Below are 20,200 nucleotides of genomic sequence, written 5' to 3'. Positions count from 1 at the left end.
TGGCGCGTCTGCTGGCCAGCCACTGGGCAAACAAAGCCTCCCTCACTGAGCGTCGGAGGCCATGGCCTGAGGGAGGCGGTCAGGCCAGGCTAGTCGTCTGGAGGGCTGAGAACAGCGCTACGCTCGCTCGGCAATGCGCCTGTCATTCAGAGCGGCTGCTGGACGAGCAGGGTCCCTGCTGTCCCTGCACAGGTGGATGATGGGTTCCAACTCTCCACTGGGAGGTTCCAGCTCCTGACACGACGCGAGGAGGCTAATTGAACAGTTGACGTCTGTCGGCGGCGAGCAGGTTCCACACCACTGCTGCGGGGTCATTCACAACAACTGCCATCTTCATTCCAGCATCCGATTTTCTTCACCACAGAAACTGATTCTCTCTGAATGAGCACAAAGAATGATGCGCTGTTTCCAGGCTGCTAGGAATGTGTGTGTGTGTGTGTGTGTGTGTGTGTTTTGCACATTCACTTGGTTGTCAAATTATACAAAACAATGACTGGTGCTCTGTATAAATGCATGATTCCTGGGTTATTTGTTTGTTTTTTTGCCTCGACAGGAGAATAAATTCGCCTTCAGAGGCTCTCCATCTAGGGTCAAACGTTCCTGTCATTCTCACAAATTGGAGGTTAAAAAGAACTCAACTTCGCCACCGACACCTTCAAGTGATGATGCTTCTTTTTCTCTATAAACGTGCTCAAAGTGACAGGTGTTGAGAAACAATCGGCTGAAGATTAAAACGGTTTGACCCAAACTATTTCCAGTGTGTGGCGACGGCGAAGTGGAGTTTAATCCACCCTTCAGTTATTTGCACCAAATCCTGCTCGTCCAGTTCCCAGAAAGCGAGGATTACAGGCGAGTGTTCTGTCGGCAGGACAGTGATGAGGTCTCCTCACGGACATTCTGATCTCATTTCATCGCATCATGAGTGAACTTTCCGTCCATCACAAGCTCCTCTCATGTCTGCTCGGGGTGAATCACCTCACACTTGATGACTCCACTAACAAGCCAGTAAACCAGAGGACCAAAGCAAATCAAACCACGAGGGCAAGTTCAGTTCACCACTGTTTATTGGAGGGAGAAAGTGCACCATGAGACGAAAATCAGCCCGAACATTCATTGCTGGGAAACAGGTGGGCGATGTCGCTAATCAGTTTAGCTCTCAGCAAATCATTTCTGAAAACAGAAACATAAGAAGTGCTCTTACATATAAACCAGAGACGTCAACATGCTCACATGTAGGAAACATCGATCAACACTGGACTCCAGGTGCCGTGTTAACGTGGTCAGTGAACCTCAGCGGTACTCTGGGGTGGTGCGGCGGGCGCGCTGCCTACAGGGGCTGCTCAGAGAAAGCCGTGTAACTCTTCACACGTGCAAACAGGAAAGGCGTGTACATCCTGTCCAGGTCAAACGCCGTGACAACAGTTTCCCCAGTCAGCCTGAACAAAAAATAACATCCCCATTATTCGCCAAATACTGTCGTTCTACTCCACTGAGACACATCAATGAAGTAAGAGTCCTACTTGTAAGTGATGTGGCAGGAGTGGTGGATCCACACCAGCTTACTGAAGCTCTGACGCCCCCCAGAGGACAGATGCAGCCCCACATGGAAGCTGTGCTCAGCCTCGGGAGCTGGGTTCCGCCTGCAGAACCGGTTCCTTTGAATCTCGGCCACCTTCTGTGAACACACCACACACTTAAGATGTTCCGCTGGAGCAGGAAACCCCGCGCGCCAGAGAAAATGAATCAAGATGAGGTTTTCTGAACATCTGCAAGTAAAAAGTTGCCTTTCTGAAAGTGACAGCACACAGCAGCCGGTTTTAAATGAGACGCTGCGCGACTCTGAAAAGGAAAAATGTTGACTTGAAAACCGTCTTTCTGGTTGATGCAGGAGCTAAAAACCGGCGTGAAAAGACAGAAGGACTTTTCTAGAAACGCTGAGATGTAAAGACCTGAGTGAGGGCAGAGCACCAGAACTTCTTTTCAACATTGTTACTTTTGATGTCGCCTCTGTGGAGAGAAATGGCTTCCATCTTTGTAGCGCTGCTATTTTTGTGTTGTACTCAACTTGGATTTAGGAAAACCTGTCAAACTTTCCTCCTCTGAGGACGTCGGACAGAATCTCACCTCCTCTTTCTTCTTGCTGACCACAGCAAAGACTTTGGTTTGGTTGTCCGTCTCCTGGGACAGACGATAGTGACCCAACATCACCGAATCCATTCTGAAAATCAAGAAGCGGCGACACTCATTAGACTGAAAGTTACAACGTCACAACTACGCCCATCCCAGGGAGTAAACAAGGTGGGGGGGGACCTGGTATTGCGAGTACGCAGGCGAGGGACGACCGACAGAGGGTCCTCAGGGGTGGTCAGCATGATGACGCTGCCGTCGGGGAAGAACCGCAGGTACCTTTGGTGTCAACGACATCATCGAGCTGTGAGTTCAAGACAATTCCCACACTCAAGGTAAGAGGAGGAGTCAGATCTACCTGTAGTACTCCACGTGGTGCCACGCCCTGTAGTACCCATCCAGGGACTCCTCTCCTTGACGGATGTAAGACGTCTTGCTGATGTAGACGCCTGCTCACAAGACACACAAGCAAAGTTTGTTTGACTGACAGACGCTGAGCCGGCTGAGGACTCCGGCGCTGAGGTGTGAATATGGAGTTTACGAGTGAAACTGAGACATTCCTGTTCACTGCGGCCCGAGCGCCACCCCGGCTTCTCCTTCAGCAGGCCAGCGTGTTTACAGAGACGTCACCATGTTAGCACGTATGAGCGTCTGCCGCCGCATTTCACAGACAAATCTGCACATTTGCTGCGAGCTGACAGGAGCGGGCACATGACCAGGAATGTTCTCCAAAACAAAGCACACAACTACCATCGAAGCGGACGCGCGGCCTCCGCAGGAACATCTCTCTCCAGGATATGAAGGGGGCCAGTTTGGTGCAGTTGCGTCCCCAAACCCTTAAACAGGCTCGACGCCAAATCTCAGGGTCCCTGCAGAGAACTGACTTCAGCTTCAACAACTCAGAACTGACAACCTGTCAAACCAACACCAGACTTTAATGTTTCGTGGCATTTTTCAGATCAACCAGAACACAGTTGCCATATCCAAGTCCCTCCTGGTTCTGTCCCGCTGCCTGGTAATGGACCACGACCGAGCAAACAAGCCGTTGACAAGCACACGCGGTCCGCTGACGGTGGGAACTCACCGCGCACACATGTAAAAGCCGCGGCACACCAACGACAGCTGCTCCAGGGCTCGCATGTCCACTTCACTCGACACAACCCAGCGAAATATGTACATCAGGATTTCCTGTGGCAGAGCTGCAGTGGCAGGAACGAGCAAAAGTTGAGGAGACGAACGTGAGGTCACGACCACCAGCGATGCGACACAACTCGATGCTTTACCTGAGATGTGCATCTGAGTCCTCTCCAACTCAGGAGAGCAGATCTTCTGAAGGGAGTTCTCCAGGGTGAGCTGCTGCTCAAAGTAAGCGACCAGATCTTCAATCTCGCCATCGACATCACTCTCCCCCCCACTGCAGGAAAAAAGAGTGCTGAGGTCAGAATCACACCTGGCCTGACGCTGGCACACAGAAACCAGCCAATCACTGAGCCCAGCAGTGACCTCTGACATGCACACAGCAGGACTCCCACATTTCACACAACACAAACATGGGTGCGACACTGGTGCCCCGGTTCCGCGTCTGACACGGGTGTAACCAGACATCCGCATCCGCTCCTGGACCGTAAACCAGAAGTGGGCGAGGCCTTGACCGGTTGGGGCAGGGACGTCAATATGCTTCAGTTGTAATTATGGTTTAGGTTATCCTGTCCTGACTTTAATTGTTATGCAAGATAGTAAGACATGAATCTGCTGCGTCACCATGGAAGAGACGGACGCCAGTATGAACGGCACTCTGGCCCCTCCCCCTACGTCAGGCTCCAGTCATTACCAGAGTTAACGAGAGCAGCAGCAGCAGCTCGTCATTGAGATGCCAGCACAGTCAAGCTTACATGACAACCAGCAGCTGTGAGGACACACTCTGTTTCTAGTCAAGGTGTATTTCCTCACTGACTGGCAACAGTCAAGCGGGGGGGGGGGGCAGCACTGAGGGCAGCTTACTAGTTTCCTTCCGCTCGATCCGATTCTGGACGGTTGTAGTTGATTTTAGACTCGATGTCGGGCACAAGCTGCATAGCCATGCGGTAGAACTTGATGGCTGGCAATAAAAACACAAACCACAAATTAACAAACAACAATTAACTTTATTATTTTGACTGATACTGCAGATGTTGTATTTGTGGAAGATGACATCATCAATCTCACTTTCACTGGAGAATCTACTAAAATGTTTGTTGTCACTTCTGTTGGCATGTGAATCCCTGAAAGATCTGCTGGCTCCAGCTGGGCGCCATCACGTCCAGCAGGGTCACTTTAGCTGAGGTTCCCAGGCACTTGGTTCACTTGTGTTGTTGGGTTTTTTTCAATGGGTTGTAATTAAACTCAATTACTGTTAAATTAGGAGAGCTTCATATCAGGTGCTGATGAAGTGGGAAATGTGTGTAAGGTCATGTTAACACGGGGGAGGAAGGGGGCGCACCTTCATAGACGGCTCCACTCTCCTCTTCCTGCACAGCTCTCAGGAACAGTTCTGTAGCCTGAGGGGAGACGACTCACATCGGTGTTTGGCCAGCGCTGCACATCAGCGACAGCCTCCTACAGACCGTGTTGGGACATGAACCTGGACAATGATCTCACAGCGTACCTTTTCCTCCAGGGCTACTTCTGGAGTCCTCTTCAGACCCGCAGCTCGCAGCAGTCGGTTACTCATCCCGCTGGCTCCTGAGCTCGGCTTGAGCTCCGACATCCACTGAGCTCGGAACACGCTGAGCTCCAGCTGGGGGAGAGTTTCAACCTCAATCATCAGCTGCACTTTCATCAGAGCAGTTCTGCATCGAGAACGTGGGCGGACGGAAACCTCCTCGATGACTGCAGGTTCACTCCAGCATTAGTCGCTGAATCCCTGAGCGCTGGACCCGAAGCAAACTCCTGATACCTTCAAACTTTACCCCGATGATAAATGACACCTGTGGCTTGGAGTGAAGCTGACAGTTTGGTGCCATATTGCTTCCTGCCACAAGGGGGCACACTGCACTATAAATGTGAGGAAATTGCAATCTCATTGACAGAGCCTGGTGAGCTGAGCCACCCTGGAGGGAAACGTTACTATGGTTCGGTTTGTCAGGAACACACAAGGGAACAGACGCGGTCCGCGTGGCTCTGATTTCTCCCACTTCAGCTCTTAATGTCAGACTGTGGACCGGAGGAGGGACGACACACCGCAGCGTGACACCCAACAGCCACCAGCTTAATGACGTCACAGTAATTAAACTGGCACCATTGTCAATTTACATCAGGCAGTGTATGTGAGAGAAGCCGGGACCAGTAAAACGGGTTCAGTGTGAGATGCAGCTGTCATTTCTATCAACAAATAGAAAGAATGTAAGAACCTGTCAGGGTCACACACCTGAAGGTTGGGGTCATCTAAACCTTCATCCTCCTCCTCCACCGTACCTCCAGCATCTGCATTTTCCTCAGCCTGCGAATGAGAACATCCATATATCACGCAAGTCCATTCAAAGGAGAGGTTTCCTGACTCAAAGTGCGCACTGCTGCCACCTGGTGGGCTGGGCAGGTACTAACACAACACTGACAGGACACCAGAGTTCAGCCTGGGGGAGGGGAAGGTCCTCACCTGAGGATGGAATTTGAAACGGACGACAAACTTTTTAAACCAAGTCTATCACGTCAACACTCTGGAGTCAAGCAGCCGGGACTCCTCCTCCGGTTGCTGATGTAATTTAGCGTCATCACATCAAACTGTTCTGTTTCTGTAAAAGTACACAGGTAATACTTCGACTAGGGCTCTGTGTTGGGAGTTGTGATGGAAGGTTCGAGGTTCTGACTTGAAACTGGGCTCTGGAATGACGGTTCCTCTAAACACTGCTGACTGTGAACATGCAAGTGGAGAACGTATCGACGTGTGTGTGTGTGTGTGTGTGAGTGTGAGAGAGAGAGAGAGAGAGAGAGAGAGAGAGACCATTCGCGCTACAAGAGAAAAGCCAAATACCTTTTCTCAAGTATGAACTCTATCATTTCTATCATTCGGGATATCGGAGCCACGTGACTCAATCTCCAGGGTCGTCGTTATCAAAGTTGCACCGTCAGTGGCAGACGCGCAGGTGGAGGCGGATTCAGGAGCAGGTCGTGTGGATCGCGTCACTCTGAGTCCGGGTTCTCATCTTAATTTAGACCAGTAGTGCGGTGCAAATTTGGCCTTAAGCGGACCCCCCCCCCCCCCCCCCCCTCCGCGACGGCCGAGCCCACTTCTAAATATACCCCCGTTACCACACTAACACAGCTGGAACAAACCGAATCCGCCTGTGAAACACGTGTAGACGTGAATAGAGACTAGTTAACAGGTGGAAGTCACCATCCCAGGGTTTGGTAACTACGCTGGTAAATCACCTGCAGGCACGCGGTGCAGCAGCCAGGTGAGGTAAACAGGAGGCGCTAGCTACGCTAGGCTAGGCTAGGCTAGCAAGTTAGCTGGCTAACACGTCCCTGTCCGAATCATGGATAGAAGCGAAGTGACCCACCATGACCGCTTCAGGTTGGGCGGCGAGTGTCCTTCTGGTCCTCTCAAGCGTTCAGCGTTTACAGTTCACGGTCGGAGAAACGGACCACACAACGGACATATTTACGAGCTCGCAGGAACGCAGCCATGTCGCTGGGCAGCCTGGAGCCGGAGTGACGGCACCCCGGAAGCTCGACTCGCCGCGGGTACCTGCCTGCGTGTCACTGCAACACCAGAGCCTCGGTTGCGACGGCGTTTAGTCATTTAAGTTCCTGACCGAGTTACATTTCCACAACAAGCATGTTTTTATTCCGATAGTTGACAAACGTTACACGTGTAACGAGCTTTGGCCTTTAACGTCTATCTACCGTAGCAACACAGGTATGTTTGAGCATGTAGAATACATGTACTTGTATGTTGTTTTGATGAATTGTGTTAAAGCAAATAAACGGCAATATGAATATTGTGAACTCAGTACCTCCATCAGTCACAGGCTGAACGTTTCCCACACAGTTAACGAGCTTGTGGGGAGTTACACGTCTCAATCCAGCCTGTTTTCATTGAAATGGGTAACATTAATCACTCCAGATTTATTAATACATCCATAAAACTTAAAAATAATTCATCCCCTTTCTGTAAACGACATTCTACTCAAGTTCATCTGTGCTGTTTGTCCTACATTTATGCACATTTGACAACAAAACTGACTTTGACTCAAACAAGCGTCAGATGCTGAATACTGCAGGTGCTGGTTCTTGTTCAGTTCTTTTTATTTTATTAGATCTTCCTGCTGCATCTTTGACACTCTTGATCCCAAAACTCAAATCCACAGGCTGGACCTCCTGGTGGGCACCTCCAGGACTGATTAGAGCCGTCTTCTACGTGTCAGGAAAAACCCTGTCTGGTCTCAACATGCTTTGCCGTGTGGCGTCCCACAGGGATCAGTTGTGGGGTCCGTTTTATTATCCATTGAAAATTTTGCCTCTTGGACAGATAATCAGCAACATCTCCTGTCATTTATGTCCTGGTCACTCCCAGCTGGACGTCTCCTTTAGACCCCATGAGCTCCGTGAGCTCCTCCTGTATCACTAAATGGATTCATCGCTATTCGAAGCCAGATGGCTGCATTATTCTCTGCAGTTAAATGCAGATAAAAGGAGTCCTGATTGTTGCCCCTGTTTCGCTCCAGTCAGCACTCGGGCAGAGCCTTTATACCCTATCGTCCTCCTGGAAGTCCGGTCTGAATAATTTTGCTCTGGACTCCTTTAGACTGCTTCAAAAAGCAGTTAAAAGTGTATTTTTCTGCTTCATGCCTGTGTTTATCGGCTCGTCTTGAATATTTTAATCCGAGGTTTTATTTTAATTTTGTAACGTAACACATTTTTGTGTGTTTACTCTTATTCTTACTGAGAAGCAGCAGTTGACTTGTGACCCTGAAAGGTGCTGAATAAATAACCTTTATTCTCTAAAGACTTTGCAACTTTATCTTTGTGTTATGAATGAATGGTGGCTGTATTTCACGCATGAGAATGATACAAAAAAGAACAAATGAGAACAATTGAAAACAGCTGCAACAATACGAACATGTTGGAAAAGCAGAGGGAGGAAGCCTCAGCTTATTGCATCCTGCCCCTCATATGAAGCACTGAGTTGGAGAATTGTGAGCTGTTTGTGTCAGAGGTGGTTGAAAAGCCTACAGAAACACGAGTGCCACATTTCAAGAGGAAATTTTTCTGTCCGACTTTATTATTGGCTGTTTTTCCTTCCCTTTTACAAATGATTTAACAACAAAAATTGTTCTCCGAAATATTTATTTTGTTGACATTTGAAATTCACAAAGAACAGCCGAACTAAAGTGAAGTTCCAGAACCAGTAACACCGAGAGGCGAGAGTGTTGAAACACGACCAGAAAAGGAAGAGTGCGGATCAAGATGAAGACCCTCCACCCACTTCCGGTTCCGTGTTGTGCGGGAAAACAAAGCAGGAAAAGCAACAAAACAAAGCTAGCTCTGCTAGCAGCGTTCCGTCCCGACGTCCGTGTCGTGGACGAGAGTGAAGCCTGAATTAAAACGTCACTACAACACTATACTTCCATACTTTGGTACAACTATGTTACCGCGTTCTTGTACCTCGTGAACGCACGGGGAGGGGAACCATCTCACCCGCGGGTCCCCGCTGCCGCCGCTTGGGGTGCCGTGATTTGTTGTGATGAGACAGCGAGCCGTTTTCACATCAACGCGAGATTATGAAGACCCCGGTGACGAGCAGGAGGGAGGGAGGGCCTGGCTGGGGTGTTTTCACGTCCAGAGACGGGCGATGGGTGATGGCGTGGCCCGGCTGCTCGCTGGTTTCTCCGCTCTGCCATTAGCTGAACATGGATGACTAACGCCAGGCTATGTGTCCCTGCGGAGCAGACGTGAGGAGGGTGAGAGTCGGCCTCCCTGATTTCCGCGGAGCCAGTCAGGTTCAGTTCTTTGTGCTGTGGACCGTGTTTGTGCTCTCCCTGCTGCGGGGCCAAACCCCGCAACAGCCGGGGAGCTTAAATCACTGCGAGGAACGACACGAAATAGCTGCGCAAAATCACGCACAACCGCCGGAGAGGAGCTGTGGTGTCGGGTTACGTCGTCTGGAGGGTCTGCGGTGCGAGCGGGGAACCCGCCGCGGCAGCTGCTCGACGGTCGGCAGCCAGCACGAGTCGATCCCGACCGGCGGCGCTTCCTCGCTGGCCTCTAAAGGAGCAGTGGTCCAGCGCTGACGGCTGGGTCCCCGCTGCCCCGGGGACCTCCCCGCGCAGCCGCGTGTCCTCCATCAAACCGACATGTTGGTTAGCAGGAGCAGAGTTGAGAGGATGAGCGCAGCAAACCTGCCTTGATCCAGTCAGACATCTGGAATCTCGGTCTCGTGCTCCGTTTAACACGAGTTCTTGGGGGGGGGGGGGGGGTCAATGTTTATGATCGATCGGGACAAAGTGTGTGTGTGTGTGTGTGGGGGGGGGGGTCAATGTTTATGATCGATCGGGACAAAGTGTGTGTGTGTGTGGGGGGGGGGGGGCATTGCTATAAAGTTAGAGTTGGACTCCTGGATGTACCTGAATAATAATATCTGTATTGATTAAACAAATGATGACGTCATCTAGCAGTGGCGTCCGTGACTCTGACGTGCAGCTCCTCCTGCAGGTGCTTTAACACAATCCAGTTTTTAAAATAGGAGTTTTGTTGACAAACCAACTCTCTGTGGTACTGCAGTATAACAGGTAGTACTTCACCCTACTGATCTCGCCATGGCGTTATTGGTTATGCTTTGATTTACATGTTGCTGTTGATAAACCGCTGTAAACTTTGGCAACTGAGTTAACTTTCTAATTTCCTGAGCTGCGTAATCAAGGAGGCCTTCTGCCGTCTGTCCTCCACCTGTCTCAGGTAGGAGGGGGCACGCCCGCGCCGCCATGAGTCCTCCAGCTCTGCCCGTCGTCTTCCGCTGTTGTCACAGGAAAATCTGGTTGCATTCAGCAGCAGCAGGCGAGCTCATCTGTGCTGTCCACGCAGTCGTCAGCAGCCCCCGGAGGGTCGGAGGGCAGGACGAGCATCATGAATAGATACACCACCATACGACAGCTCGGGGACGGCACCTACGGCTCCGTCATCCTCGGCCGCAACCTGGAGTCGGGAGAACTCGTGGCCATAAAGAAGTGAGTGTCTGGACCGCGTGTGTGTCAGAGGCGACACGGGGAACCGAACCAGCGACCTCTGTGTTGGTGCGCGGCTCACAGTCCTCTCACACTTTGATTGGAGTTAAAAACAAACGGCTGCAGCTTTCACTGAAACGTGCGTGTGAGTTCAGGTCACCTGACTGTGAGTCGCTGAGGGGCAAATCACACTTTTCTCTTTTAGCAGATTTTTATTCGCTTTAACGGCTGCTGAAAAGAGAGTTGTGTTATTTGAGGTCAATAATCACTCAACAATATTTTTCAGAATGAAAAGAAAGTTCTACTCCTGGGAAGAATGCATGAACCTCCGGGAAGTCAAGGTTTGTTCCTCCTTGTGTTCCTCCAGCACAGCGATCAGGGCGGTTCTGACTCCACACGCTTTGAGTTGCGCTGTTGGGAAAATCAACCCAAACCCAGAGTCGAGAGCAGAGAGAGTCGCCGTCCCTCCCTCAGCAGGTGGAGGCCAAACCTGCAGCTCGATCAGAGCCACACACGCGCTGGCTCACATGAACCAAACTGAATTTACTACAGAGAACCAACACGAGCTGCTGCTGCACGCCAGCCCAGACTCTCACAACACTGCTGATTCTTGGCCCCAAATCTACTGAGTTCTTTCTTGCCTGCTGCTGGTGGCCTCCAGCCCACAAGAAGTGAGTTACCCTCCACCAGGGATGTGATCCAGCAGCCTGGGAGTGAGTTACCCTCCACTAGGGATGTGATCCAGCAGCCTGGGAGTGAGTTACCCTCCACCAGGGATGTGATCCAGCAGCCTGGGAGTGAGTTACCCTCCACCAGGGATGTGAACCAGCAGCCTGGGAGTGAGTTACCCTCCACCAGGGATGTGATCCAGCAGCCTGGAAGTGAGTTACCCTCCACCAGGGATGTGATCCAGCAGCCTGGGAGTGAGTTACCCTCCACCAGGGATGTGAACCAGCAGCCTGGGAGTGAGTTACCCTCCACCAGGGATGTGAACCAGCAGCCTGGGAGTGAGTTACCCTCCACCAGGGATGTGAACCAGCAGCCTGGGAGTGAGTTACCCTCCACCAGGGATGTGAACCAGCAGCCTGGGAGTGAGTTACCCTCCACCAGGGATGTGATCCAGCAGCCTGGGAGTGAGTTACCCTCCACCAGGGATGTGATCCAGCAGCCTGGGAGTGAGTTACCCTCCACCAGGGATGTGATCCAGCAGCCTGGGAGTGAGTTCACATCCCTGGTGGAGGGTAACTCCCTCCCAGGCGACTCTCACTGTCCCTCTTGGCTTGATTTTCCCTCGTGCGCTGGAGTCCTGGCGGGTTTGTGGATGTTGCAGTGATGTTCATGTGATTAACAGCAGATTTTCTCAAATACTGAAAGTTTTCTGTCGTCTCTCTTTCGCACTGTTCGTTACTGTCTAAACTTCCTCACAGCGCAAAGTCTGACACCAGGTCTAAGAGTGGAAGGTGATTCTTGTGTGCTGTTGGTCTTGAGCTCTGGTCCCCGCCCCGAAGCTTTCACCCCCGCCCCCCCTCATAGAGCTTGACCTTGAACGCAGCAGAACACCTGTAGAGCGCTGCGGTCCTGCGAGGGCCTGCCGATCAGATCATGACTACAGCATGACAACCCATGAATCTCAGCTCCCTCTACAGCTTCCTCCTTACTAAACTGTAGCATGGTTGAGCTTCCGTCCATCATCCGGGTGCATGGAACAGAACACACGTCTCCATCCCGCTTTCTGTTACTCTTAGTTTACCCCCCTCGTTTTATACTCCACAGCATTAATCCCACCCGAGCAATATTTACCCCCGACTACATTGTGTTCCTTAAGTGGCAATATTAACAAAAAGGTTTGTTTGATAGTTGTGCGTGTGTGTGCGCGTGTGTGTGCGTGTGTGCCCAGCATGGTTGGTGATTCGGTGGGATATTAATTTCATCTCTAACGTATCTTTGTTCTTTCAGTCCTTAAAGAAACTCAACCACGCGAATGTGATCAAGCTGAAGGAGGTCATCCGAGAGAACGACCACCTGTACTTCATATTTGAGTACATGAAGGAAAATCTGTATCAGCTGATGAAGGACAGGTGAGCGCAGGTCAGGTTACTTTCTCTGCTCCACCTTTCAGTCGGTTGAGTCAACGCTTCAGAGTCGATTCTCCTCTTTCGTTGCTTTGCTGCAGGACTCGGTTGTTTCCTGAGTCTGCGGTGAGAAATATAATGTTCCAGATCCTGCAGGGACTCGCCTTCATCCATAAACACGGTGGGTCAGAGGATGAGTGCTCCGTCGACGGTGGCACGGCGGAAAGGTTTGGGCCGTTCGGTTTGATGTCATCCAGCGTTCTCATTGGCTGTGTCTCCCTCAGGGTTTTTTCACAGAGACATGAAGCCTGAGAATCTCCTCTGCATGGGCCCGGAGCTGGTGAAGATCGCTGACTTCGGCCTCGCCCGCGAGATCAGATCCCGACCCCCGTACACAGACTATGTTTCCACCAGATGGTGAGTTTCCTTTCTCACCACCTGAGTAACGGTTCAGCCAGCAAACTCTCAGCATCTTACCTCTGTCACCCCCCCCTCTGGCTGGTGCAGGTACAGAGCCCCGGAGGTGCTGCTTCGATCCACCTCCTACAGCTCACCCATCGACCAGTGGGCGGTGGGCTGCATCATGGCGGAGCTTTACACCCTCAGGCCTTTGTTTCCGGGCTCCAGCGAAGTCGACACCATATTTAAGATTTGCCAAGTCCTGGGAACGCCAAAGAAGGTAACGTTCACCAGCTCAACTATTCAGAGGGAAAGCACGGCGACAGGTTCCTGCTTGGTCTTCAGGAGCATTCAGGGCGACCAAGCTGGCGACGTTTGTGTCACTCAGTTAAAATTCCATTTGTCACGGATGTTCGCGTCTCTTCATCCGTTAAGAGCCTTAATGAAGCTTGAAGCTCGTTCCCAGATGCACTCTTAACCTTTCACAGTCCAACACTTCAAAGTGCGCATTAGAACACGTTGATGGAAACCCAGCTGGTCCACAGCCATGAAGCACAACCGTTGAACCTGCTGCTCTGCACAACTGGCAAAATAACCCACAGCGCCACAACTGTCGGCACTGAAATATCACAGCGCGGTAGGGTTAGTAGTGATTGATAGGGAAGCGGATGATTTGACCGTGAGGGGCCCTCCTCCTACAGGACAACTGGCCCGAGGGATACCAGCTGGCGAGCGCTATGAACTTCCGTTGGCCTCAGTGTGTCCCCAACAACCTGAAGACCCTGATCCCCAACGCCAGTCCTGAGGCCGTCCATCTGATGATGGACCTGCTCCAGTGGGATCCTAAAAAGAGACCAGCCTCTGCTCAGGTAGCGCGCGTGTGTGTGTGTGTGTGTGTGTGTGTGTGTGTGTCCCCAGCCTGTACACATGACTAAAGCTGGATTTCTGTTACATTCCTCAGACGGAGTGCGTCTGTAGGCGGAGTGTTTCGAGGGGCTGGTATCTCCTCCCGTTCTCACAGCTGATTGTACCAAATGTTCCCCCTGCAGGCACTCAGGTACTCCTACTTCCACGTGGGTCAGGCTTTGGGAACTCCTCAGCAGATCCTGGAGCAGGGCAGACCTCAGCCAGGACTCCTGCTGCAGCAGGCACCCTTACAGCCGCTGCAGCAGCAGCAGCAACCCCTGCTGCTCAAACCCGTGCCCCCATCCCAGCCTCCGCCTCCCAACCAGCACTGCTCCCCCACCAGACCTCTGCAGCAGATCCAGCCCTCACCGGTGCCCGCAGCCGCCCAGGCAGCCGCGTACCAACGCCACGCCGAGCGGGTGCGAGAGCAGCAGCCAAAGCACGTTCTGAAGCCGGAACAGAGCGAGGGAACGCCGCCGACTCATCTTCCCTACATAGTGGACAAAGGCGTCCAGAGAAAGGTGGACAGTCTCCACACAGGTAGAACACAGAACCTCTGAGTCCACAACTGATCTGATAAATTTTTCTCCCCGCAGACAAGACAGGAGAACACAAACCTGGTGAGCTATCAGCTGAAACCAAAGGGAGGGCGTCGGCGTTGGGGCCACGGCGCGGGACACCTGAAGGGTGACGACTGGGACGACTACGAAGAAACCGAACTCACATCTGTTAGCATTCTGGGCAAAAGTAACTTCCCCACAGAGAAGATGAGGCAGGGGGAGAACGCGGCGCGGAGGTGAGGAGGCCGGCGAGTACGGCTAAGCCACCGTTGTCGTCCCTCACTCTGAAATTATGACCTGCAGCTTTCTGAGAGAATAATTAGAGGAGAGAAACAGACGATAGAAACACAAGGCTCCTCAACCAGGATCCGCCTGGATGGACGAAGCTCACTTATTTCTTAAGTTGTCATCAATGCACAGAGCTGAATCCAGAGCTCTGGATTTAAACCCTCGGAGTCATCCGACAGAGTAGAGAGAGCAGGCCACCGATATATGGGAGGAGTTAAAGAAGCTGAAGGGTCTCTGTGTCTTTCAGATATGGCAACGTCCTGGATTTCAGTCAACCGAGTGGAAAGGACGACGCTCCTTTAAACCTGAAGAAGACTTCGGCCTACCAGGAGCCGTCGAGGACGGCCTCTGCTAAGCAGCATTACCTGAGGCAGTCCAGATATCTGCCCGGTAACAGGAGAGCTCATACATTCATCACCTTGTAATAACTGACTGATGTATGAGGGAAGGGGTGGTTAAAGTTGAGTTGCTGCTGCCCGCTAACAGCCTGAAAACGCTCCCGATCTTCTCCGTCTCTGTTCAGGCATCAGCACAAAGAAGAACGTGGCTGTAAATGCTGCTAAGGACGTGACTGGCAGCCATCTTTGGGGCAACAGCAGCATTCCGTTTGGCGGGACTCTCCCCAGCAGAGGCGCTCACGGTAACCTTCCGGTTTGTTTTACACGCCCGCAGCAAAAGCAGCACGAGTTTGTAGCTCCAACATGGAGCTCGGGCTCTGATTTTAGGTGTGCTGCTGTGTCATCAGACCCGACCAGAGCGACCCGCTGTCTGGCCCTGGGACCACTCAGATCCGTTTATTGCTGTTGAACCGGGTTTTGTCTGACGGCACCGCCAGCACTACAGTTCAGATTGACGGGGTTTACTAGATCCAGATTCATGGTTCTGCTGTTTGTCTCAAAGGCACAAACACGATCCCGGGAGGATACATGCCATCGTTCTACAAGAAGGATCTGGGCCCTGCTGGTCACAGAGGCCCCCAGGGTCCTTCAGTGGAAGCAACCGCATCAAGTGAGGCTCGACTGTCTCTAACATCTCAGTACCTGGGCTGTTATCGTGTCCGGGCCTCTAAATGTTTCCTGCCCGTCTGTTTTTAGATTATGCAACGTGGCGGTCTGGGCGGAGTCAGATGAACACTTCTACCAACATGCAGTTGGCCAACAAAAGCACCGCAGGCCTGCTGCCCCGCCCGCCAGTCCAGACCATCCACGGCCGAACTGACTGGTCTGCCAAATACGGACACCGCTAGTGGCTTCCCGGGCGGCGAGTGGCGCCCGGAGACTCACCTGGGCTCCCAAACACTCTTGTACCTCCAAAGAGTAGGACTAGTCGTTTTCTAACCAGTGTCTGTACAGACGTCTGAAGCAGCAATAAATTTTGTTTGATGGTGTGAACTCTGGATGTTGCGTGCGTGCACGTGTGTGTGTGCGCGCACGCACGTGTGTTTGTGTGTGTGCATGTGTTAAGTGCAACCAGCCAACTGTTTCCTGTGACACACCTGCTGCCCCACTGAGCTCACCCTCCACCCCGTGTGTGTGTGTGTGTGTGTGTGTGTGTGTGTGTGCGCGCGCGCGCGCTGGTGTTCAGTCCCGTGTTTACCACCCTGAGGACCTGGGATGTGGGTTATACCTCTGAAACGCCACTGTGACTTGTTGGCCGACTCATTTCAACGCCTCTGTACGTTACATCGTCTCAATATGTCGCTGGTGTTTTTGCTTCATGCTGGTCGTCAGGTCAAAGGTCATTTGTTAATGATTTCAGTTCGGCTCCACCTGTTTTTCTGCCTCCTCAGAAGCTCCGTTTTCCTCACTCGCCAACATGGCTTCCGTTCATCAGACTTCTTTTACACTCCTGTACACCTGAGAAGTTATTTTTCCTTTTGTATTGAACGCAGCTCTGAGACGCCATGCTGGACTGGGCTGGGTGGGATCAGTGGCGTCTCTCTCTTCCAGCTGCTCATCCCGCCGCCCTGGCCGCTCCTCCTGCTCCTGACACCTGTGTGTGGTTGTTGAAGCGCAGTTACTGAGTGTAATTAAAGCTTTGCTGGGCGCAGCTCTGCAGAAGGAGTGTTGTGATCTTTGCCCCTGGAGGAGGGAACTCCTGCAGGGGGTTGAGGGCCTCCAGCTGGAGGAGAAACGTGGTTTGCGTCCACAGGCAACTTGTTAACAACTAGTAAAGTTATTGATTTATCAGGTCACGTGGTAGCTTCTTCTCAACACCTCTGACTAAACTGGACGATAAAACTCATAACATGCTCTGTAATCACCTCTAACATGTCGAACATGATTAAAAACACCTTCTCCAGAGGCCGTGTTTCTGTGACAGCGGGTTATTGTGAGTTCTGACTGCACGACTCCACGGACTCTGAGCGCCTGTGGACGTGGGAGCCAGACGGGCTCCCATTGGCCGGAGTCCTCCAATCACTGCCGCAGCGCCTCCAACCCTCCCGAGGCGTTTTTTTTGTACCTCCATTATTACATAAGACATCAACTTTTATTTCTCTTCTTCGCGGCTGTCCCGAGGCTCGGAGACGAAGGCGAGGCAGGAAGCATCGACTCCCGGTAATCAATATTTGGGACGTGTACTGTTTCCTTTTTTCCAGTTTTACTTAAAAATACATAAAAAAAAAACAAATTAAAGCACTGCCATGGCGGGGAAAGTTGTGCTGCACTATTTTAACGGAAGAGGGAAGATGGAATCGATCCGGTGGCTCCTGACGGTGGCGCAGGTTGAGGTGAGCGACGGTTAAAGTTCCCGTCCAGTGTTTGTCGGTATGGAATCGAACCTGCCGCTCACCTGCGCTGCGTTTCCGTGCCCACAGTTCGATGAGGTGTACCTGACAACCCGAGAGCAGTACCAGAGGCTCCTGAGCGGTGAGTCCGCGGCCCCCGCTGAGGTCAGAAACCTTCTGTGTAACGTCGATGCGTTGACGTGTCTCCGGGCCCCGCCCGCCTCTGTTCTCCCCGCAGATGGAGCGCTCATGTTCCAACAGGTCCCCATGGTGGAGATCGATGGCATGAAGCTTGTTCAGACAAAAGCCATCTTGAACTACATCGCGGAGAAGTACAACCTCCACGGGGCGCAGCCGGAAGACCGCGTCAGGTAGGCGCTTCCACGCCAGGTGGTGCCGGCCTGACAGCAGGTCGATCCTCACAGCTCTGTTTCTGCCAGGATCAACATGTACTCAGAGGGGATCATGGATCTGATGGAGATGATGATGATGCTGCCCTTCAGCGCCGACCCCAAGTCCAGGCTGGACAACATTCAGGACAAGGCTTGCCAGCGCTACCTGCCTGTGTTTGAGAAGGTAGCCGCCGCCGCTGCGGGAGCCTGGAGCTCGTGGTGCATGTGAGTGTTGCTTCTCCTGGTCAGGACAGTGTTTGTGTCCGCCCCCTCAGGTGCTGTCAGGGCACATCCACCTGGTGGGAGGCAGAATGAGCTGCGCAGATGTGCAGCTCCTGGAATGCACCCTGATGTTGGAGGAGAAATTCCCTGGAATCCTCAAGGACTTTCCCAACGTCAAGGTAGATGAGTGCATGTGAGGTGTTTGGTGAGAGAATCAGAAAACACACTGGACGCTCAGCTTAACCACCCCCCCCCCCCCCCCCCAGTCCTTCCAGGGCAGGATGATCCAAGTTCCTGCCATCAGCAGGTTCCTGCAGCCAGGCAGCAAGAGGAAGCCCCAGCCTGATGAGGCCTACGCCAAAACCGTCATGGAGGTGTTCAACGTTAAAGTCCAGTTTCCATGAGTGCTGCCAAGTCTGAAGAATTCAGTTTGAAAGATTAAATTCAGAACGGCGAGCTGTTATTCAGCTGCACGACAGTAAGACGAGCGGCTCTCAAATAAAAAAGCCTTTTTCAAACGTGACGCCGTGTTGTGCTGTGACTGGCCAATCAGGGAAGCGCGACCTCACGTCCCGGGGTCAGACCTGTGGTTGAGCTTCTCACTGCTGCGCGCTTTGTGTCATCAACTTCTGGGTTCCATCAGAACGTTTCAAGTTCCAAACAGAACCAATGAGGGTGAATCCTGTGGCTCCAGGTCACTGCTGCTGAGTGAACGTTCTGGTTCCGGGTTACCAGCAGCAGGAAGCCTGTAGATGGCAGCATTCCATCATTTTAAGCTCATTCCTGAAACGAAAACTCCCGTCTGGAGGAGATGAATCACACCACGAAACACACTCATCCACAACTTGAGTTCAGTTCCATTGTTTCTATGTAAAGAGAAAATAGTGAGTGTTTTATTTTCTTCAGAGCTCACCAGATATTTGTGTGAAAGTGGAGACGGAGGACACATCTTTTTATTGATCGAAGCTTATCGCTTCCAGTGTTTTCCAGGATGATTTTCATGAAAAACTAGAGCAAAAAGTCAGCATTTTCTGTTTCAGAACAACTACAAGACCCGAGACTCCACGTTAGCAGATCTGTGTTGCAGCGAAACGCTCCTGCAGCTGAGAATGGGGGCTCCACCTTCATGGGTTTGAGCCCTCCTTGTGTTTTCTCTCTAAATCTGCTGAACTGTTAGCATGATGCTTTCTTTAAGATGAACAGCCATTTTTTAACGTGTGGATGTTTGTGCGCTCTTGGTCAAGTGCACAGAAATCCATCTACACGGTTGCAGAAGGAAGCCTTGCATTTTCAAAACTACCGCCCACACATGACTTTTGGCATACGGTGAGTGGGAGTCAGAAACAACCCAATTAGGAGAGCATAATGAAATACTACCCGTGCAGCAGTTGTTGAGGAGAGCTGCTCTCTCTCAGGCCGCTTATCAACCCTCAACCACCAGAGTTCAACAAAGTTCTGCCGCCCCAGTCGGCGAGTGAGACGGATCGGCAACTGTCCGTCAGGCACGTTTCACAAAACCGTGACACCGAATCGGTGCAGTTATTTTTGGTCAAGGTCGTGAATAATTGAGCAGCATTCAGGAAAGTTCAACCCGAGCATTTTTGTGTTCAAGCAAACGGGCCTCTAGACAGGAAGCACAGTTGGTCACTCCTCAGCATCCGAGCTCCGTACCTGCACGTGTCTGAGCTTAGTGTGTAGATTTGAAATTGAATCATACAGCAACCGAGGGCTGTAGTGCCCTCGGGTGGTCAGAGAGAGAACTGCACAGACGAGGAGCCGTGAGCAGAAGGCCCGATCCCCCCCGTTGCCAAGCGTGGGCCTGGGGGCAAAGACCTTTCCAGAGCGTAGCGGAAGTGTGTGTGTGTGTGTGTGTGTGTGTGGATTACTGATCATGCAGCTGCATAAAGAAGACATTGATTTACCCAACAATGTCTTCAGGAGTTTGTAAACAGATGTTTTTTTCCACTGTTGTTCGTATTTGTTAGCCGTCAGGCTCCATTAGCTTCAAGCTAAATATGCGTGTCGGGCTCTTCCTGCACTCTTGAGTCACAGAGAAGTGACACAGGAGGGAAAACGTCTTTGTGATCTCGAGACTCCCGAGGACTTGAGAGGCAAAAGACACTTTTCTTCTTTTAAGTATCACTTTGTGTTTTATTGTCGTGTTTCCCTCCGTCTCAGCCTGCATGCTGCCCTCGGAGATATACGACTAGAAACTGGGGAGTAATCTAGACCAGCCTGCAAGACTCATAAAGTATTTATATTGTGAGCTCAGATATCTTCCTAAAATACCTCCTTCCTGCTTGTT

General features: G+C 51.7%; 3 protein-coding genes across 6 annotated transcripts; 2 read left to right on the top strand and 1 right to left on the bottom strand.

The window, feature by feature from the left end:
- Positions 1 to 1,046: 1,046 nt before the first annotated feature.
- Positions 1,047 to 6,977, bottom strand: fbxo9 (F-box protein 9). 3 transcript variants are annotated; one of them, XM_086180970.1, is made up of 14 exons: positions 6,666 to 6,976; positions 5,534 to 5,605; positions 4,772 to 4,903; positions 4,607 to 4,664; positions 4,129 to 4,225; positions 3,411 to 3,541; positions 3,212 to 3,326; positions 2,878 to 2,996; positions 2,486 to 2,576; positions 2,311 to 2,406; positions 2,125 to 2,218; positions 1,521 to 1,675; positions 1,290 to 1,436; positions 1,047 to 1,170 (listed from the first exon to the last, which is right to left on the bottom strand). In XM_086180970.1, the coding sequence occupies exons 1-13, from the start codon at positions 6,666 to 6,668 to the stop codon at positions 1,328 to 1,330; spliced, it is 1,272 nt and encodes a 423-aa protein (XP_086037096.1). In that variant the 5' UTR covers positions 6,669 to 6,976; the 3' UTR covers positions 1,047 to 1,170; positions 1,290 to 1,327. The 3 variants fall into 3 exon arrangements, with proteins under 3 accessions (XP_086037096.1, XP_086037098.1, XP_086037095.1); XM_086180972.1 differs by having other exon boundaries at positions 1,047 to 1,436; positions 1,521 to 1,672; positions 6,666 to 6,977; XM_086180969.1 differs by having other exon boundaries at positions 1,047 to 1,436; positions 6,666 to 6,975.
- A 1,937-nt stretch (positions 6,978 to 8,914) lies between these two features.
- On the top strand, positions 8,915 to 16,876 carry LOC147247979 (serine/threonine-protein kinase ICK-like). Of its 2 annotated transcripts, XM_086180216.1 has the most exons (14): positions 8,915 to 9,068; positions 10,063 to 10,331; positions 10,615 to 10,669; positions 12,285 to 12,406; positions 12,502 to 12,581; positions 12,685 to 12,817; positions 12,908 to 13,079; positions 13,501 to 13,668; positions 13,849 to 14,226; positions 14,302 to 14,501; positions 14,801 to 14,943; positions 15,077 to 15,193; positions 15,454 to 15,561; positions 15,648 to 16,876. In XM_086180216.1, exons 2-14 carry the CDS (start codon positions 10,231 to 10,233, stop codon positions 15,797 to 15,799), a joined length of 1,929 nt encoding a protein of 642 aa, XP_086036342.1. In that variant the 5' UTR covers positions 8,915 to 9,068; positions 10,063 to 10,230; the 3' UTR covers positions 15,800 to 16,876. The 2 variants fall into 2 exon arrangements, with proteins under 2 accessions (XP_086036342.1, XP_086036343.1); XM_086180217.1 differs by lacking the exons at positions 8,915 to 9,068; positions 10,063 to 10,331; positions 10,615 to 10,669 and adding an exon at positions 11,760 to 11,788.
- A 167-nt stretch (positions 16,877 to 17,043) lies between these two features.
- On the top strand, positions 17,044 to 18,412 carry LOC147247978 (glutathione S-transferase 3-like). Its single transcript, XM_086180219.1, has 6 exons — positions 17,044 to 17,284; positions 17,372 to 17,423; positions 17,520 to 17,652; positions 17,722 to 17,857; positions 17,949 to 18,074; positions 18,162 to 18,412. Exons 1-6 carry the CDS (start codon positions 17,198 to 17,200, stop codon positions 18,297 to 18,299), a joined length of 672 nt encoding a protein of 223 aa, XP_086036345.1. The 5' UTR covers positions 17,044 to 17,197; the 3' UTR covers positions 18,300 to 18,412.
- The last annotated feature ends 1,788 nt before the right edge of the window (positions 18,413 to 20,200 follow it).

Source organism: Aulostomus chinensis, chromosome 16, assembly GCF_037954235.1.
Source record: "Aulostomus chinensis isolate RoL2024-O1b breed Wild chromosome 16, RoL_Achi_v1.0, whole genome shotgun sequence".
Lineage (NCBI taxonomy): Eukaryota > Metazoa > Chordata > Actinopteri > Syngnathiformes > Aulostomidae > Aulostomus > Aulostomus chinensis.
The sequence above is the reverse complement of the archived record's forward strand: the minus strand, read 5'-3'. Positions and strand labels throughout refer to the sequence as shown.

Coding starts and splice junctions, on each gene's coding strand:
- LOC147247978 (XM_086180219.1), top strand. CDS start 17,198: ATGGCGGGGAAAGTTGTGCTGCACTATTTTAACGGAAGAGGGAAGATG. Junction 17,424..17,519: donor GTACCAGAGGCTCCTGAGCG/GTGAGTCCGCGG, acceptor TTCTCCCCGCAG/ATGGAGCGCTCATGTTCCAA. Junction 18,075..18,161: donor AGGACTTTCCCAACGTCAAG/GTAGATGAGTGC, acceptor CCCCCCCCCCAG/TCCTTCCAGGGCAGGATGAT.
- fbxo9 (XM_086180970.1), bottom strand. Junction 4,226..4,606: donor GAGTGGAGCCGTCTATGAAG/GTGCGCCCCCTT, acceptor TTTTATTGCCAG/CCATCAAGTTCTACCGCATG. Junction 3,542..4,128: donor GATCGAGCGGAAGGAAACTA/GTAAGCTGCCCT, acceptor TTTTTCCTGCAG/TGGGGGGGAGAGTGATGTCG.
- LOC147247979 (XM_086180216.1), top strand. CDS start 10,231: ATGAATAGATACACCACCATACGACAGCTCGGGGACGGCACCTACGGC. Junction 12,818..12,907: donor GACTATGTTTCCACCAGATG/GTGAGTTTCCTT, acceptor TGGCTGGTGCAG/GTACAGAGCCCCGGAGGTGC. Junction 14,944..15,076: donor GCAGTCCAGATATCTGCCCG/GTAACAGGAGAG, acceptor GTCTCTGTTCAG/GCATCAGCACAAAGAAGAAC.